General features: G+C 41.7%; 1 protein-coding gene across 2 annotated transcripts in view; it reads left to right on the forward strand.

The window, feature by feature from the left end:
- LOC110826483 (SLIT-ROBO Rho GTPase-activating protein 1) overlaps positions 1-14,184 on the forward strand; it is a 127,691-nt gene that overhangs the window by 25,877 nt on the left and 87,630 nt on the right. The window contains exon 1 of one of the 2 annotated variants that reach the window (XM_087343031.1): positions 11,661-11,876. The exons of the other annotated variant lie outside the window; for it this stretch is intronic. Within the exon in view, the coding sequence (XP_087199157.1) occupies positions 11,804-11,876 (73 nt within the window). The 5' untranslated portion in view covers positions 11,661-11,803. Of the gene's footprint in view, positions 1-11,660; positions 11,877-14,184 lie in introns of those variants that run through there. 2 annotated transcript variants of the gene reach the window in all.

Raw genomic sequence — 14,184 nt, forward strand, 5'->3', positions numbered from 1 at the left:
CTGCAGGGATCTGAGTGACCATATTTATGTCCGTTTGAGGTCACTCACATGTCACCGTCATGTCATAGTCACGACAATATCAGACCATGGGTTTTCCGAATAGAGGCCTTTGAATTTTTCAAGGTCATTCGAAAGTCTCTTTTTCAAACGCATTTTACTGCCGATCTGTAGGGATCTGAGTGACCATATTTATGTCCGTTTGAGGTCACTCACATGTCACCGTCATGTCATAGTCACAACAATATCAGACCGTGGGATTTCCGAATAGAGGCCTTTGTAATTTTCATGGTTGTTCAGCTTGCATTTTTTCAAGTGATATTTCTGCCGATCTGTAGGTACATGTATGACCATATTCATGTCAGTTTGAGGTCATGGATAGGTCACGACAAGTTCAGTCCAAGATTTTGAGGAATATTGGACTTTAAATTTTCCAAGCTCACTTCAAGAACATTTGTTCTCACGGTTATATCTACCTTACTGTATTAATCTCTGTGACGTTACTAATGTTAATTCGAAGTCAATTAGACCGTGTGGTCACAAGCGGTTTTGGACAATGAGTTTATTTCACCGTCCGTGTGCACAGGCAACACGAATATGAGGTTACTTTAGTTTTCCCGCTGCGACAGAAAGACCTCTCGTGCTTTGGTGTCAAAAATAGCTTGCCATTGAACTCACGCATGCCAGGAGGTCTTGGAAGAGACAGATTTGTTTTACTGCGTTCTCGGACGTGGGGAAATTACCACGGTTACCAAGGTGATAAGCATACATCATGGTTGAAAAGAGCCCGGTTTGATTGATTTGGGTTGTGTTGCTGTTGTAATTGAATGAATGCTGTCGTTTGTGAGAGATGATTAAGAGCTTTTTGAGGGGAATGGTGGGGGGGGGGGGTTTGAACGATGCTGTGCCGGTTGATGATTACTTGCAATTAGGTGTATAAATTACCTCTGTTTGTTCCTTTGGCACTGACATACAAGCTCGCAGATCTTCGGCGTTCGGTTATTCAGCGTCGTTTCGTATATCGTTTGGAGACGTCAAAAAGCACAGATGGTTTGTACAAATGCATGTTGCCCACGTAATGTGGTTTGCACATTTTAATTCACCTTGGGAACAGCGCGGGCGGAATATTATTAAGTGGAATCAAATTTTCGCGGCCTAATTTAAGGCAGTTCAGTTAATCATGACAGACGGTCCCCTGGGCGAGATTTGAACCCAGGACCTCCCGAATACGCTGTGTGATTGCATCGCTTTTATGTTTTTGTCGGGGTCTGTCCCGCGAAATGCAGTCTGCACGCCACTGAGGATGTCGTGGATGGTTCGGTCACGTGGTTTTTCTGTTCCTCCACTTTTGTTCATTAGTCAGTCCTCACCCCCCCCCCCCCCCGCGCTCAAAGTGACAGAATTAAACAAGACCCTTCTTTCCTTACAACCCCAAGGATCGATCCTTACCGTCATGTACCCTAAACGACCTAAGGGCTGCCTCTTGAATACATAACTCAATGATGACAATTTGTGGGACAGAAATTCGTGCCCAGTCCGACCGGAAAGTGCAGACAGAGTCTTTGAATTGTTCTGAGTCTATGCTTAGTTAGCCACGGTGGTCCAGCGGTTAGAACGCTGGGGTCTCGGGTTCGATTCCCGGCGGTGCCCGAATTTATAACTTGTGTTGGGCAAGGCCGTGGTCTAGGCAACACGGAGTTTTCCTCCGTGGCATCCCAACAATTACTCCATTCACACACAGAAGAAGGCAATGGCAAACCACTTCTGGATCATCTGCCAAGAACGTATATGAACAGGTCCCAGTCCGAGAAAAGGATGGAAGGATCCTGTTTATATGGACCTGTCGTCAGACAGAACACTAAATAATAATAAGATGAGGTGGTCTAGCGGTCAGAACGCTGGCCTTGTAATCCAGGGGTCCAGGGTTCGATTCCCGGCGGTGCCCGAATTTATAACTTGTGTTGGGCAAGGCCGTGGTCTAGGCAACACGGAGTTTTCCTCCGTGGCATCCCAACAATTACTCCATTCACACACAGAAGAAGGCAATGGCAAACCACTTCTGGATCATCTGCCAAGAACGTATATGAACAGGTCCCAGTCCGAGAAAAGGATGGAAGGATCCTGTTCATATGGACCTGTCGTCACACAGAACACTTAAAAAAATAAAAATAAATGCTTAGTTATTTAACGATGATATTCCATCTGTCAAGGCTGTAATTTCGAAACACTGGTCAATCTCTACGATACTGTAGGGCCCAGCATCGCAGATGAAACTCATCTTTATTTAAATCTATATTTGTCCTCTGACCTTTGCGATTGGACGCGAAATTTCTTGGGTGCGGATTCCCCGTTTCTCCGATTTGGGGGGGGGGGAATTTCCACCGGAGCCAAAAAAATGCGCGTTATCTTCGTTATCTCCGATTTTGATCAAGACGGAATTTCGAGTTGTGAGAATGTGTGGGTTCCTACTTCCACGCCCCCTATACACCTTCATTTTGTGTGTGTATATAGAAGTGACTTAACCTCAGTTTTGTTAGTGATCATCGCGTCTCAGTAATCGATAAAAATTTCGATATTGTCGTGACTAAACTAAGGTCGATTGTTCCCCGTTGTCTGCTTCGCCGTGGAAATAATATGACCTTTGGAAATAGACGGCTTTATTGATCACGCAAGGTCAACTATAAATAGAACCGACGGGTTTCATGGCGTTATTTTGAGAAAGCTTTCTATAAAATATGTAGTGAAATTGTTGTTTCTCCTGTGATATGTTTCTAGATCCTACAAAACTCTGTTGAACTGAATCTCATGTCATTTGTTTTTCAGCTGTTGTATAATTTTGTTGTTTGTGAAGGCGCATTTGAGTCGAGTTATTCAAATTAGTGCTATAATCGTTAGGAGCAGGTTTCCATGGAATCCTATACGTGCCGTGAAGTGCACGGAAATTACGTGTTTTAGCCAAATTGAACGAAATGAATTCAGTCTATTGTTGAAATTGTAAATGAAACGTTCTCCGCTTTTCAGTGGAAACTAATTGTACTGCACGTTTAATAATTCTGAGCGGTGTTCGAGCTGACTCAATAATTTTCCGTCATTTCCAACCTTTGTATCTGCCTCATTATTTCCATTATTACACGATGTCTTTTGCATTGTTAACTGTTTTGTTTTTGAGGCAACAATACGCCATGCAATTGAACAGAAATAATACCTGAATAACTAACCTCCTCCCTCTTTAGCGACGGAGTTGCTTAACAATCCATTGTTTGTGGCCGTTGATGTGTTAAGTAATGAAGCCATCTCTAGCGTAAGTGTCCTTACCATTGTTTCCATTTAAACGAAAATAAATTGGAAATTGTTGTACAGCGTGCCATTGCGTTTGAGTGTGTTATTAATTTCACTACGAACTGTTTGGGATGTTGGCGTCTATGATCATGATAATGAGGCAGTCTGTCGTGAGCCCTCTCTAGAGAGAGAGAAGAATTGTCTGTTCATCAGGAGATGACATCGCAGATTTACTTATATACTTAAGTCAGCAGCGCTCCACGTGGGCCCAGCAGTGAAGTGCACAAATCGACTCCACCTGCTTGCGGAATCCTGGATCACACCTCGACAAGGCAATGCCCTTGGCGTAAAGTTACCTGGTCATTTGCAGAAATTACCATCGACTCCACGGATGGCATCAGGTGTTATGACATCCTCCGTTCCTCCAAGTAAATGCTGAAGTAGTATCTTAAATAAGCCACGACCACTTCCTTCTGCATCCTTTATAATTCATTATTCATGAAGTAAGGTGTCGTTTGGTGTTACATGATCTGTGCTACTGAAAGCGTCATTAAATAAACAAATAATAAATGGGGGAAAAATACTTATAGCCTACTCCAAGGCAAGGCCGTGGTCTAGGCAACACGGAGTTTTCCTCCGTGGCATCCCACCAATTACTCCATTCACACACAGAAGAAGGCAATGGCAAACCACTTCTGGATCATCTGCCAAGAACGTATATGAACAGGTCCCAGTCCGAGAAGAGAAAAGGATGGAAGGATCCTGTTCATATGGACCTGTCGTCAGACAGAACACTAAATAATAATAAGATGAGGTGGTCTAGCGGTTAGAACGCTGGCCTTGTAATCCTTGGGGTCCCGGGTTCGATTCCCGGCGGTGCCCGAATTTATAACTTGTGTTGGGCAAGGCCGTGGTCTAGGCAACACGGAGTTTTTCTCCGTGGCATCCCAACAATTACTCCACTCACACACAGAAGAAGGCAATGGCAAACCACTTCTGGATCATCTGCCAAGAACGTATATGAACAGGTCCCAGTCCGAGAAAAGGATGGAAGGATCCTGTTCATATGGACCTGTCGTCAGACAGAACACTAAATAAAATATAAATAAATACATTTTCTAGTTTATGGGGATATTTTCACTGATGGTCTGTAGAAATTTGTTAGTTGTAAAAAGGAATCTAGAAGGGCGTTAACCTGCACTGTTTTGTGTCATCCGAGAAAAAATTCTAAACCCGCTGGATAGATAATCGAAGTTATTCTGTATTCTCTCCTCAGCGTCAAAGTGTGTGGCTCTGAATACAGAGCTTATCGCGTTTTTACGAAAGAGTGCGAAAGAAAGCTTCTATAGGTAGGGAGCTTTTCTGCTCCGTCATCTGTCCTCATCGTTCGTTGCTATGATACAACCCATGGACAAGAACGTAACCTGCAGGGGGGGAAAACTCCCTAAGCTCTTTGCTTTCTAAGGCAGTGGTATTCAACCTGGGGTACGCGAAGACATCTTAGGGGGTACGTGAAATTTAAAAAAAAAATATTATTTTATGATAAACACTGAATAATCAGTAATGTAATTTATTTAATTTATTTTGGATGTAGATTATATACTATTTATAACTTGAATTATACACCAACAACTTTGGGGGTACAAAGTTGAAGAGAAATTATATCTGGGGGTACGCGAAGACATCTTAAGGGGTACGTGAAATTATAAGAAATATTATTTTATGATAAACACTGAATAATCAATAATGTAATTTATTTAATTTATTTTGGATGTAGATTATATACTATGTAAAACTTGAATTATACACCAACAACTTTGGGGGTACAAAGTTGAAGAGAAATTATATCTGGGGGTACGCGAAGACATCTTAAGGGGTACGTGAAATTATAAGAAATATTATTTTATGATAAACACTGAATAATCAATAATGTAATTTATTTAATTTATTTTGGATGTAGATTATATACTATGTAAAACTTGAATTATACACCAACAACTTTGGGGGTACAAAGTTGAAGAGAAATTATATCTGGGGGTACGCGAACAAAAAAAGGTTGATTACCACTGATCTAAGGGACCGCCCGATGTGAAACTAGGGTCATTTATTCAGAACGAAATTACTTTGGTACCCGTACCTTGAGAAATCGTTTGCTTAATTATTTCCGTCAGTCTGTGGACATGATGATCAGATTTAAAGAGTAATTTTGTTTGTGAGACAAAGTATTTCGGTCAGTGGAGTGTCTGAGTACGTATTGGACGATAGGGAGTTCGATTCCCGGGTAGATAAATCGTGAATCCATTAAATGCGAATTGTTGGTAACATTTTTAATGAATTTCCCGAAGATTTCGGTAAATCGTAAACGTCGAAGATATTAAGCTCTTACGTGTGTTTTCCTATTCACGTTTGACGTCGCCAAGATAAATTATCTCCCGTCTTCGTAAGCCTAATAACACGAGGCGACGTTTTGCTGATGGCGGGAGGATGTTAACGTCGGCTGGTTTTCTACGTGCGTGTTTGAACATGTGCCAATACGAGTTGGAGATGCGGTTAGCTCTCGGAGAGTGTAACGCTGAAGTAAGACATGAACTTTGCTTAGCGCTCCAAGCAATGACGACATTTTCCGTGTTGGACTTATTTGGGTACATTGGCGTCGTTTATTTGTGCATAAAAGAAAATTTCCCGTGAAGAATTTTCGGAAAATATAAAATACTTTTCAAAACACGTTTTTTAACGCTAGCATAATGTATGAAAATTGTATTTGAATTATTGATCGTTTTGAAGTTTTATATAATTATATACACCTGAGGATGGTTCTTTTAGGAACTGAAACATGAAAAATGATGGTCTAATGTAAATCGAATATTTCGATAAAGAACATCATTTAATAATTTAAATATTTTAAATGTTAATTATTGTAATATTTTAATATTTAATAAGAATTATTGTGATTAGACGGACAAGATTTAATATATACTTAATATATACATAATATGTAAGAAAGAAGTATATGAAAATTAAAATTAAGTGATGTCGTCACTTACATTCGCTTAATTAAAGACTATAAAACGATATTTTGTTTATCAGAATCTCCAATCTGATTTTATATTGAGGTTGTAAGGACTGTACGTATTAGTCATCGCGTTTTGACTTTATAAGGGGTGACCAAAGATTAAAATCCACGCAGGCTGACTCTGAATCTGAGACCTGAAGTACCGTGTTCTCTATCCTGAGCACACTGTGCACGTGCTCCGAGACATTACCATAATTTGACAGTCCGTTTTCGGTATCAGCGCCATTTTTATTAAACATCTGCATGATAAAGTTTGCTTTCTACCTCAGCGAGACGACGTCGCCTTGACAACGTCAGTGTTTTGTTTTTCGCTTTCAGGAAGTCGGTACCGTTACTTACCAGTATCATTAAGCGTATTACTCCCCCCCTCTCCTGTCTACCGTACAGACATATGTGTACAGGGGTACACAAAATTACGTCGGAGACGTTAATGGCCTTCGTATGTTTTAATTATTTTCAGCGCAAGTACGTGGTTTCAATTGACTTTTAAATGAAGTGGATTGTGATTTTGAAGCTCACATTATCACCCGGTTATGTAGTAGGGTGGTTAAAAATGTGTTGACCAATCAGTTTCAGAATCTTATTTAGAGATACGATTTTGTTCTTATCTTCCTCGACGTAGAAGAAGTTCTGTCCTGTCGGTCGGTTCTGCCAGACTACGCGGCGCAACATCCCAGAAACCAGTTATCGTCAGCTTCACAAGGACGAGATGGAAATGGATTTATTTGATGTTTGAGAGGAAAAAATAAGATGATGTTGCCATGGAAACGAAAAACAGCATTTTTTTTTATTTTCTTAAAATGAAACGCACGATAAACGGGATCAAAATTGAGTTTCTTTTGTTTTGTGGGTCACGTTGACATTATTTTGTTACGTAAAAAGAAACAAACGTCAAAGGATACTAAATTGTTGTTCACCCGGTCGTGCCCGTTATGATCACGAAACTCGGATACAGGCTGTGGCATCGGCCCCGAGCAAGAAGCTGTCGTTCTTGGTTGCCAGTAACACAGCCTCTTCACACCAGATGGCAGAGGAGTGTGCGTATTGGAAGATGAGGTGCTGGATGCTGTGCGTTCGTCTTTCCTTCGTTTTTCGCCGGATCAATGTTCGTTTCCCCCCACCCCTCACTTCATCCCGCCATATTGAGTGTTGGTCTGATCATTTTCGTGTCCGAGACGCGATCTCTTCCCTGAAGAGGCATTTATTCGCATCTGCTGACAGGCGAAAGCTGGTAAAAGACGCAGTTCAATTTGACTTTGGAGGATTTGTGGTTTTCAGGGCGGCGAGTCCGAAGATGGCTGTCATCTTAGAATTAAACTTCTTTCTCACACATTCTTACCGGTAAATTCTGTGATATTTCCATGTTCACTGTGAACCGACGCTACATAATCTCAGCAGTTGATTCAGTGTAATTTATATAATCAACAGAATCTTGATAAAATGGTAAAATATTGGCTTGGAGTATCAAATCGGGTCTTGTAGCGCGCATGGGCGGATGGAGAAATACTCAAAAAATTTTGTTCGGAAAACCGAAGTAGAAAAGACCTTTTTTGAAGACCAGTGCTCAGTTGGGATGATGACGATGATGACAGACATATTCAAAGCTCCTGAAGCCAGATTCCAGTCGATCGCTGACTCCTCCAGACCCCACCATGAGCCCCATTTAGCATTTCTTGCTACCAGAGTCGATACAGTCAGAACTTAAATTCATTTTTTACTCACATCGCACTGACGGACGATGGCTATTATATTAGGAGTTTCTGGAGTCTGTTTTACTTCCATCTTCAGGGCGGTTGGTTGTAATTGTACTAACATTTTATAAGCTTTTTATTTTGATATTTAGGGCATAAATTTGGATCGAACCCGGGATATTTTGAATGGTAGCCACTGATATCAGAATAAGAAAATTCACTGTGCTGTGTGTGTGTCATATGTTTGGAGTGTTGAAGTCCTCTGCGTTCGAGATGACGGTACTGCGTGATGATAGTATTGTTTCTACAGGTTGCGTGAGGCATTGTCGCAGGGGTAGAGACGTATTTGGCTCACTGGACGAGAAATGACGGCCTGTCCAAATAAACTCAGGCTTTCAGACAGTGGGTCGGACAGGTTCAGTTGATGGTTGTAATAAAGCCGGCTACCGTTTTGGTGCTTGTGTGTTTATGACAGCTGACAGCTCGCGGGCATTCGTTCGGACGCGTGGACCCAGTCTGAAAGACGTAAACCTACTGGTTCGCGTCTTAGGCGGTGGCTGGGACCTCCTTCAATTGTTTTCAGTTCAAATCGATCTGCAAACTGAATCATTCCAAGTGCTGTTTGTGGCAGGGGTGACCAACATGCCTTTTGACTCGATTGAGTCTTAGATTATTTAAAGACGTAATTTCAGCTTAAGAGATTTCAATGCACGTTTCTGTGACGCGGTGCGTTGTTTCCTTGTGACGTGAAATTGTCGGTAATCGCCAGGATAGGAACTGCAGTGTCAGATAGATAAGCGTTATCATAGAGGGAAAAAAGACAAGAAAAACAAGGGGGAAGACGGATTAAAAAAATGCTGACCACTACTTCATGTCGTGACAAATGACAATCCCAGCGGTCCCCCCCCCCCCCCCCCCCGAATGTGAAACAGGAGTACCAACAACACGGCCGTAAAGTTTGGTACGAATCGAAATTAAACTCACCGGGAAACTTCTCCCGTAAAAAAACTTCTATACCAAATTTAATCGAAATCCTTCAGATTATTTCGGAGGTTGCACAAACTGTCGGATTCAACGTCTTCCCTGTGTTTTTTAAATTTCTTCAAAGAACTCACGACAAATGAGGAGGAATGTGGATGTCTCCAGAGAGATTCGAACCCACAACTACAGGGTGGTTCACAGCCTAAGGAAATGCTTGTCCCTTTTCCCCTCTCCCACCGCCATCCTCTGTTGATTCTCAGTGGTTCTGTTTCTTGCGTTTCCATGGTAACGTCTTCAACGTCATCACTGCGATTCGACTGTTCTGGACCACGGGCTCTGAGTGTGAGACAGGAGAAACCATATTCAGTTAAACCGCGATATTTTGTTTAATTCATTTCTGTATCCGTTCTACTTTCTCTACCTTTCACTAGCTTTCGGGTTTCCATTAATCCGCATGCACCCTAATAACTTCAATGCAGTTCAATTGATTTTCAATATATTTTCAAAGTACTCTTTTCAAAATTAGTTCCTTGTTATTTCTGATGGTCTATTTCGCCTTGATGCTCATTTACCGCGTACACAAAACCATCCGCAAGGTAATAACAACGTTGCTCACAGCCGTACATACATTTTATTTCGTCCAATACCCACCATATCGAACAACGCGTGCGATAAAATAGTTTCGACGAGCCGATATCGAAAGAAGATAAAGTTAGCTTTGAGCTTTGTGTAAATTCTTATTCTTTTAAGATTTGAGGTTCTCTCTGCGGTAAATATGTTCTAGATCAATGGTATTCAACCTTTTTTGTTCGCGTACCCCCAGATATAATTTCTCTTCAACTTTGTACCCCCCAAAGTTGTTGGTGTATAATTCAAGTTATACATAGTATATAATCTACATCTAAAATAAATTAAATAAATTACATTACTGATTATTCAGTGTTTATCATAAAATATTTGTTTTTAAATTTCACGTGCCCCCTAAGATGTCTTCGCGTACCCCCAGATATAATTTCTCTTCTACTTTGTACCCCCCAAAGTTGTTGGTGTATAATTCAAGTTATACATAGTATATAATCTACATCTAAAATAAATTAAATAAATTACATTACTGATTATTCAGTGTTTATCATAAAATATTTGTTTTTAAATTTCACGTGCCCCCTAAGATGTCTTCGCGTACCCCCAGATATAATTTCTCTTCAACTTTGTACCCCCCAAAGTTGTTGGTGTATAATTCAAGTTATACATAGTATATAATCTACATCTAAAATAAATTAAATAAATTACATTACTGATTATTCAGTGTTTATCATAAAATATTTGTTTTTAAATTTCACGTGCCCCCTAAGATGTCTTCGCGTACCCCCAGATATAATTTCTCTTCAACTTTGTACCCCCCAAAGTTGTTGGTGTATAATTCAAGTTATACATAGTATATAATCTACATCTAAAATAAATTAAATAAATTACATCACTGATTATTCAGTGTTTATCATAATTTTTTTTAAATTTCACGTGCCCCCTAAGATGTCTTCGCGTACCCCCAGATATAATTTCTCTTCAACTTTGTACCCCCAAAGTTGTTGATGTATAATTCAAGTTATACATAGTATATAATCTACATCCAAAATAAATTATATAAATTACATTATTGATTATTCAGTGTTTATCATAAAATAATATTTTTTTTTAAATTTCACGTGCCCCCTAAGATGTCTTCGCGTACCCCCAGATATAATTTCTCTTCAACTTTGTACCCCCAAAGTTGTTGGTGTATAATTCAAGTTATACATAGTATATAATCTACATCTAAAATGAATTAATTAAATTACATTACTCATTATTCAGTGTTTATCATAAAATAATATATTTTTTTAAATTTCACGTACCCCATAAGATGTCTTCGCGTACCCCCGGGGGTACGCGTACCCCAGGTTGAATACCACTGTTCTAGATTGTACGTAACTCCGTGTGGACCTGTAGGATGACACCAGCTTTAAAAAAATATAGAGCCACCATCTTCAGGGTGGCAACAGTTACAATCCACACAGACTTACAACCCAGTAGACCAAGATCGACGTTGTTTGAAGGGTGTGTTTGGTTCTGTAGATGGTTTGGGAGAAGTGGACGGGGGGTGGTCATTAGAAATGGACCCGTAGACAAAAATTGCTGGTTTTGTCTCAGACTCGAGGAATAATTTAAAAATAATGTAGACCAGCTGTTAAATTTAACGCATGAAACATCTCGAATTTTCGTAAAATTTGGTTTCCATTCGTTCGCCACAGCAAACGAACGAAAAACTCGCTTTCATTGCCAGGTTACTGTTTCGCGTCGAAGTCGTGATATTTTTGCGTGACCAATAATGACTCTAATTGCGCCACTCGATCAGTGAGGTCACTACTGTCGCGGCGACTGGTCCAGCTACGCAGCATCCTCAACAGCTGGGTCCTGGTGGGGGAGGAGTCGAAGGCAACCGAAGTTAGCCGAGAGTTCACGGTCGAGGTCTTGCCAGGGATATCGAGATGAGTGTGTACGTCGATTGATGAAGGGCGTTGAGGCAGTGGGGGGAGGGGGGGGGGGGGAGGGGCGTCTCTGCATCCCCGGAGCTGGCGGGCAGTCGCTTGGATCAGCAGCCGGTCTCAGTCCTTGGCACGGAGTCCGGGAAGTTCGTTTGTCGCGTGAATCAAAAAGAGGTGGAAGTCGCGAAAATGTGAGCAGCCAACTGTCACTGAAATTCACTAATTGAGGCGACCTTTCAGTTGGTTGGCAGGACTGAAACATGTTTCAGTGCATCATTCAACAGAGAAATGGTTGGATTCGGAATAGCCCCGAATTGAAAGATGTTTTCCCAGGTAAGAACACGTTAGGTTCGTGTTTTCTGTTGTACGTTTTGACAGGCGGTGGCCATGTCAGTGTTTGAAGTGACGAGTTCATTAGCTAACTCAGCGGTATGATTTTTCGTTTTCACTGCGAATTGTTATGTACCAGAAAAGTGACTGCGAAGGAGCTGGATGACCTGGGTTCGGTTCTCGGTTGGTGCAGAGATTTTTCTATGCGTCACCGCGTCGGCTCTGTGGCTGACCCGGCCTCCGATCCGACGGGTACCGACGCTAGGGCGTCCCGAGGTTAAAGCTTATAAAACCATCGCCTAGTACAGAGGTTGAAAATGCTTTTGTCGTGATAGTTCTTAGACATGGGAATAACTTCACGTTTATTATCAGGGCAGGGATGTCGCGGTCGGGTGGTTGGCACTACTGCTTAATTTTCGGGGAGGTCCCTGGTTCATATCTACGCTCGGAGATTGGCTATATCTGATAGGATTTTCCTGGTTTGTCTCGTTTCTCCCAGACGTCACGATCGCTTCCTTCCACACCCTTTCCAATTCATTATTCATCCAACAATTCGAAGTATAGTCGAAATAAACCACAGGACGAGTCCGTCGCGTGCATTGGGAGCTATGTACACGCGTTTCTCTTGCAATATTTGTGATTACTAAGTCTCCTGTTGTTTAACGACGCTGTTTCAGCTTCAGGAGGTTATGAATGGTGAGTACCTACTGATCTGGAAGGAGATGACCGTACCTCCTTTAAGGTATTGTTGTGACGTTTGTTCGTGAAGGATAACCCTCGTGTGAGGCATTACATCTTCACTGTTCTACTCGCTGAGAAATGTTGGGATTCGAAGAGGGACTCACGCCAGTGGTGTTTGATTTCTACTCCACGTAATTGAATGCAGCTGCGCTAACCGGTTTTCCAAACTTCCTCTGAAAGGCGGTCGGATATAGACCATTGTGTCAGGTAATTAAACCAAGGCGAGATGAGAGGGGCGTGTCGAGTACTAGTTAACAGACTCCACGGAGCAGAATCCTTATTCCAGTGGCTGATAAGCTATCTGCTGTTAAATAACCCCCCCCCCCCCCCCCACACACACACACTTACGGAACGCGAAGGTTCCTCTCCGTGTTCACAAAATCTTACTTCTAAAGTCTCTCTCTCGATTCAGTTATACATCCAGTTTGCATCATCACACAGTAATTTTAAGACTCGTTTTAATATTATCCCCATCTGTGCCTAGGTCTTTCATATAGTCTCATCCCTTCAGGTTTTACGACAAAAATTCTTCATTGCCTAATGTCAAATTTATGGCTTTTGTGTTAAATGTAAAGAACGCTAGAAGATTTGGCGTGTGGGAACTTCTGGGTTGATGTAGCGTCGTCTATCGTGTGGCTGGTGATCATGAATGAGTCTGCAGGGAATTGGAAGGAAGCGAACGGAGGACATTTTTAATTCGCCTCGGGGCCTGAGGAATACCACGAAGAACTTTGATCATGATTGCCCTAATTCGGTCGAAATTCGAACCGAGTGCTCTGCTGCGTTAACTTGCTCCATTTCAAGAGTAATTTTACCAAGATGGGCTAAACATTTAGCACGCGTTGGAGAGATGGGGAAGAATAGGTCACAACATTTTGGTCATTTGAACCAATCGGAGATGGTAGGTTGGGTGAGGCGTGGGGTGGTTGAGGTATAGCTCCACTCTTGTTCCCCGAAGTAAGTGGAATATCTTGCCTCTGTCGGAAATCGAACTTTGGTCTTCCAGCTTGTCCGTGGATGGGAGGATAATTAATATTTGCACAGATGAGGATTTGGATTGGATTCTCCTGGCTCAGGATAGATAAGGTCCAGAATCAAAGACGATGTCTCAAAATAAAGGTCTGGGAGTTTCTTGACTGATGAGTGGCCAGCTTAAAGCTCCGTCCGCCTGACCATCAGGTATAGTGGCCCTCGCTGTCTGTGCAGGGTTGAAGGCATCCTACCGGAGGAATAACTCATGTCTTGCACGCTGCAGCCATTCCAGGGTGTATTACGTATCAGTAGGCAGTGTTCCTTGGGGAGGATAATAATTCATTAAGACGCACGCGTGTTTTTCATTAAATTTGATTTATGTGTCCATGTCAGGATCGGGTTTCGTGATGTAATTTAGTGTAGTGGACGACTGTGTTTCGTGTTATTTTAGTGTAATTGTATTCGTCGTCGTTATAAACAATAGCAGTTGTGACCACGCCCCAAAAACAAAAAGCTTAAGTCGCCGAAGGGGTGTCAGTGTTCCTCCCCCCCTCGTTGGCCTTTTACTCCCCTCTGTCTGCTCTTCGAGTTTGGTCAA

The sequence above is a fragment of the Zootermopsis nevadensis genome, unplaced genomic scaffold, assembly GCF_977971745.1.
Source record: "Zootermopsis nevadensis isolate Lab colony 2312 unplaced genomic scaffold, Znev_1.0 Znev_ptg000004l, whole genome shotgun sequence".
Taxonomy (NCBI): Eukaryota; Metazoa; Arthropoda; class Insecta; order Blattodea; family Termopsidae; genus Zootermopsis; species Zootermopsis nevadensis.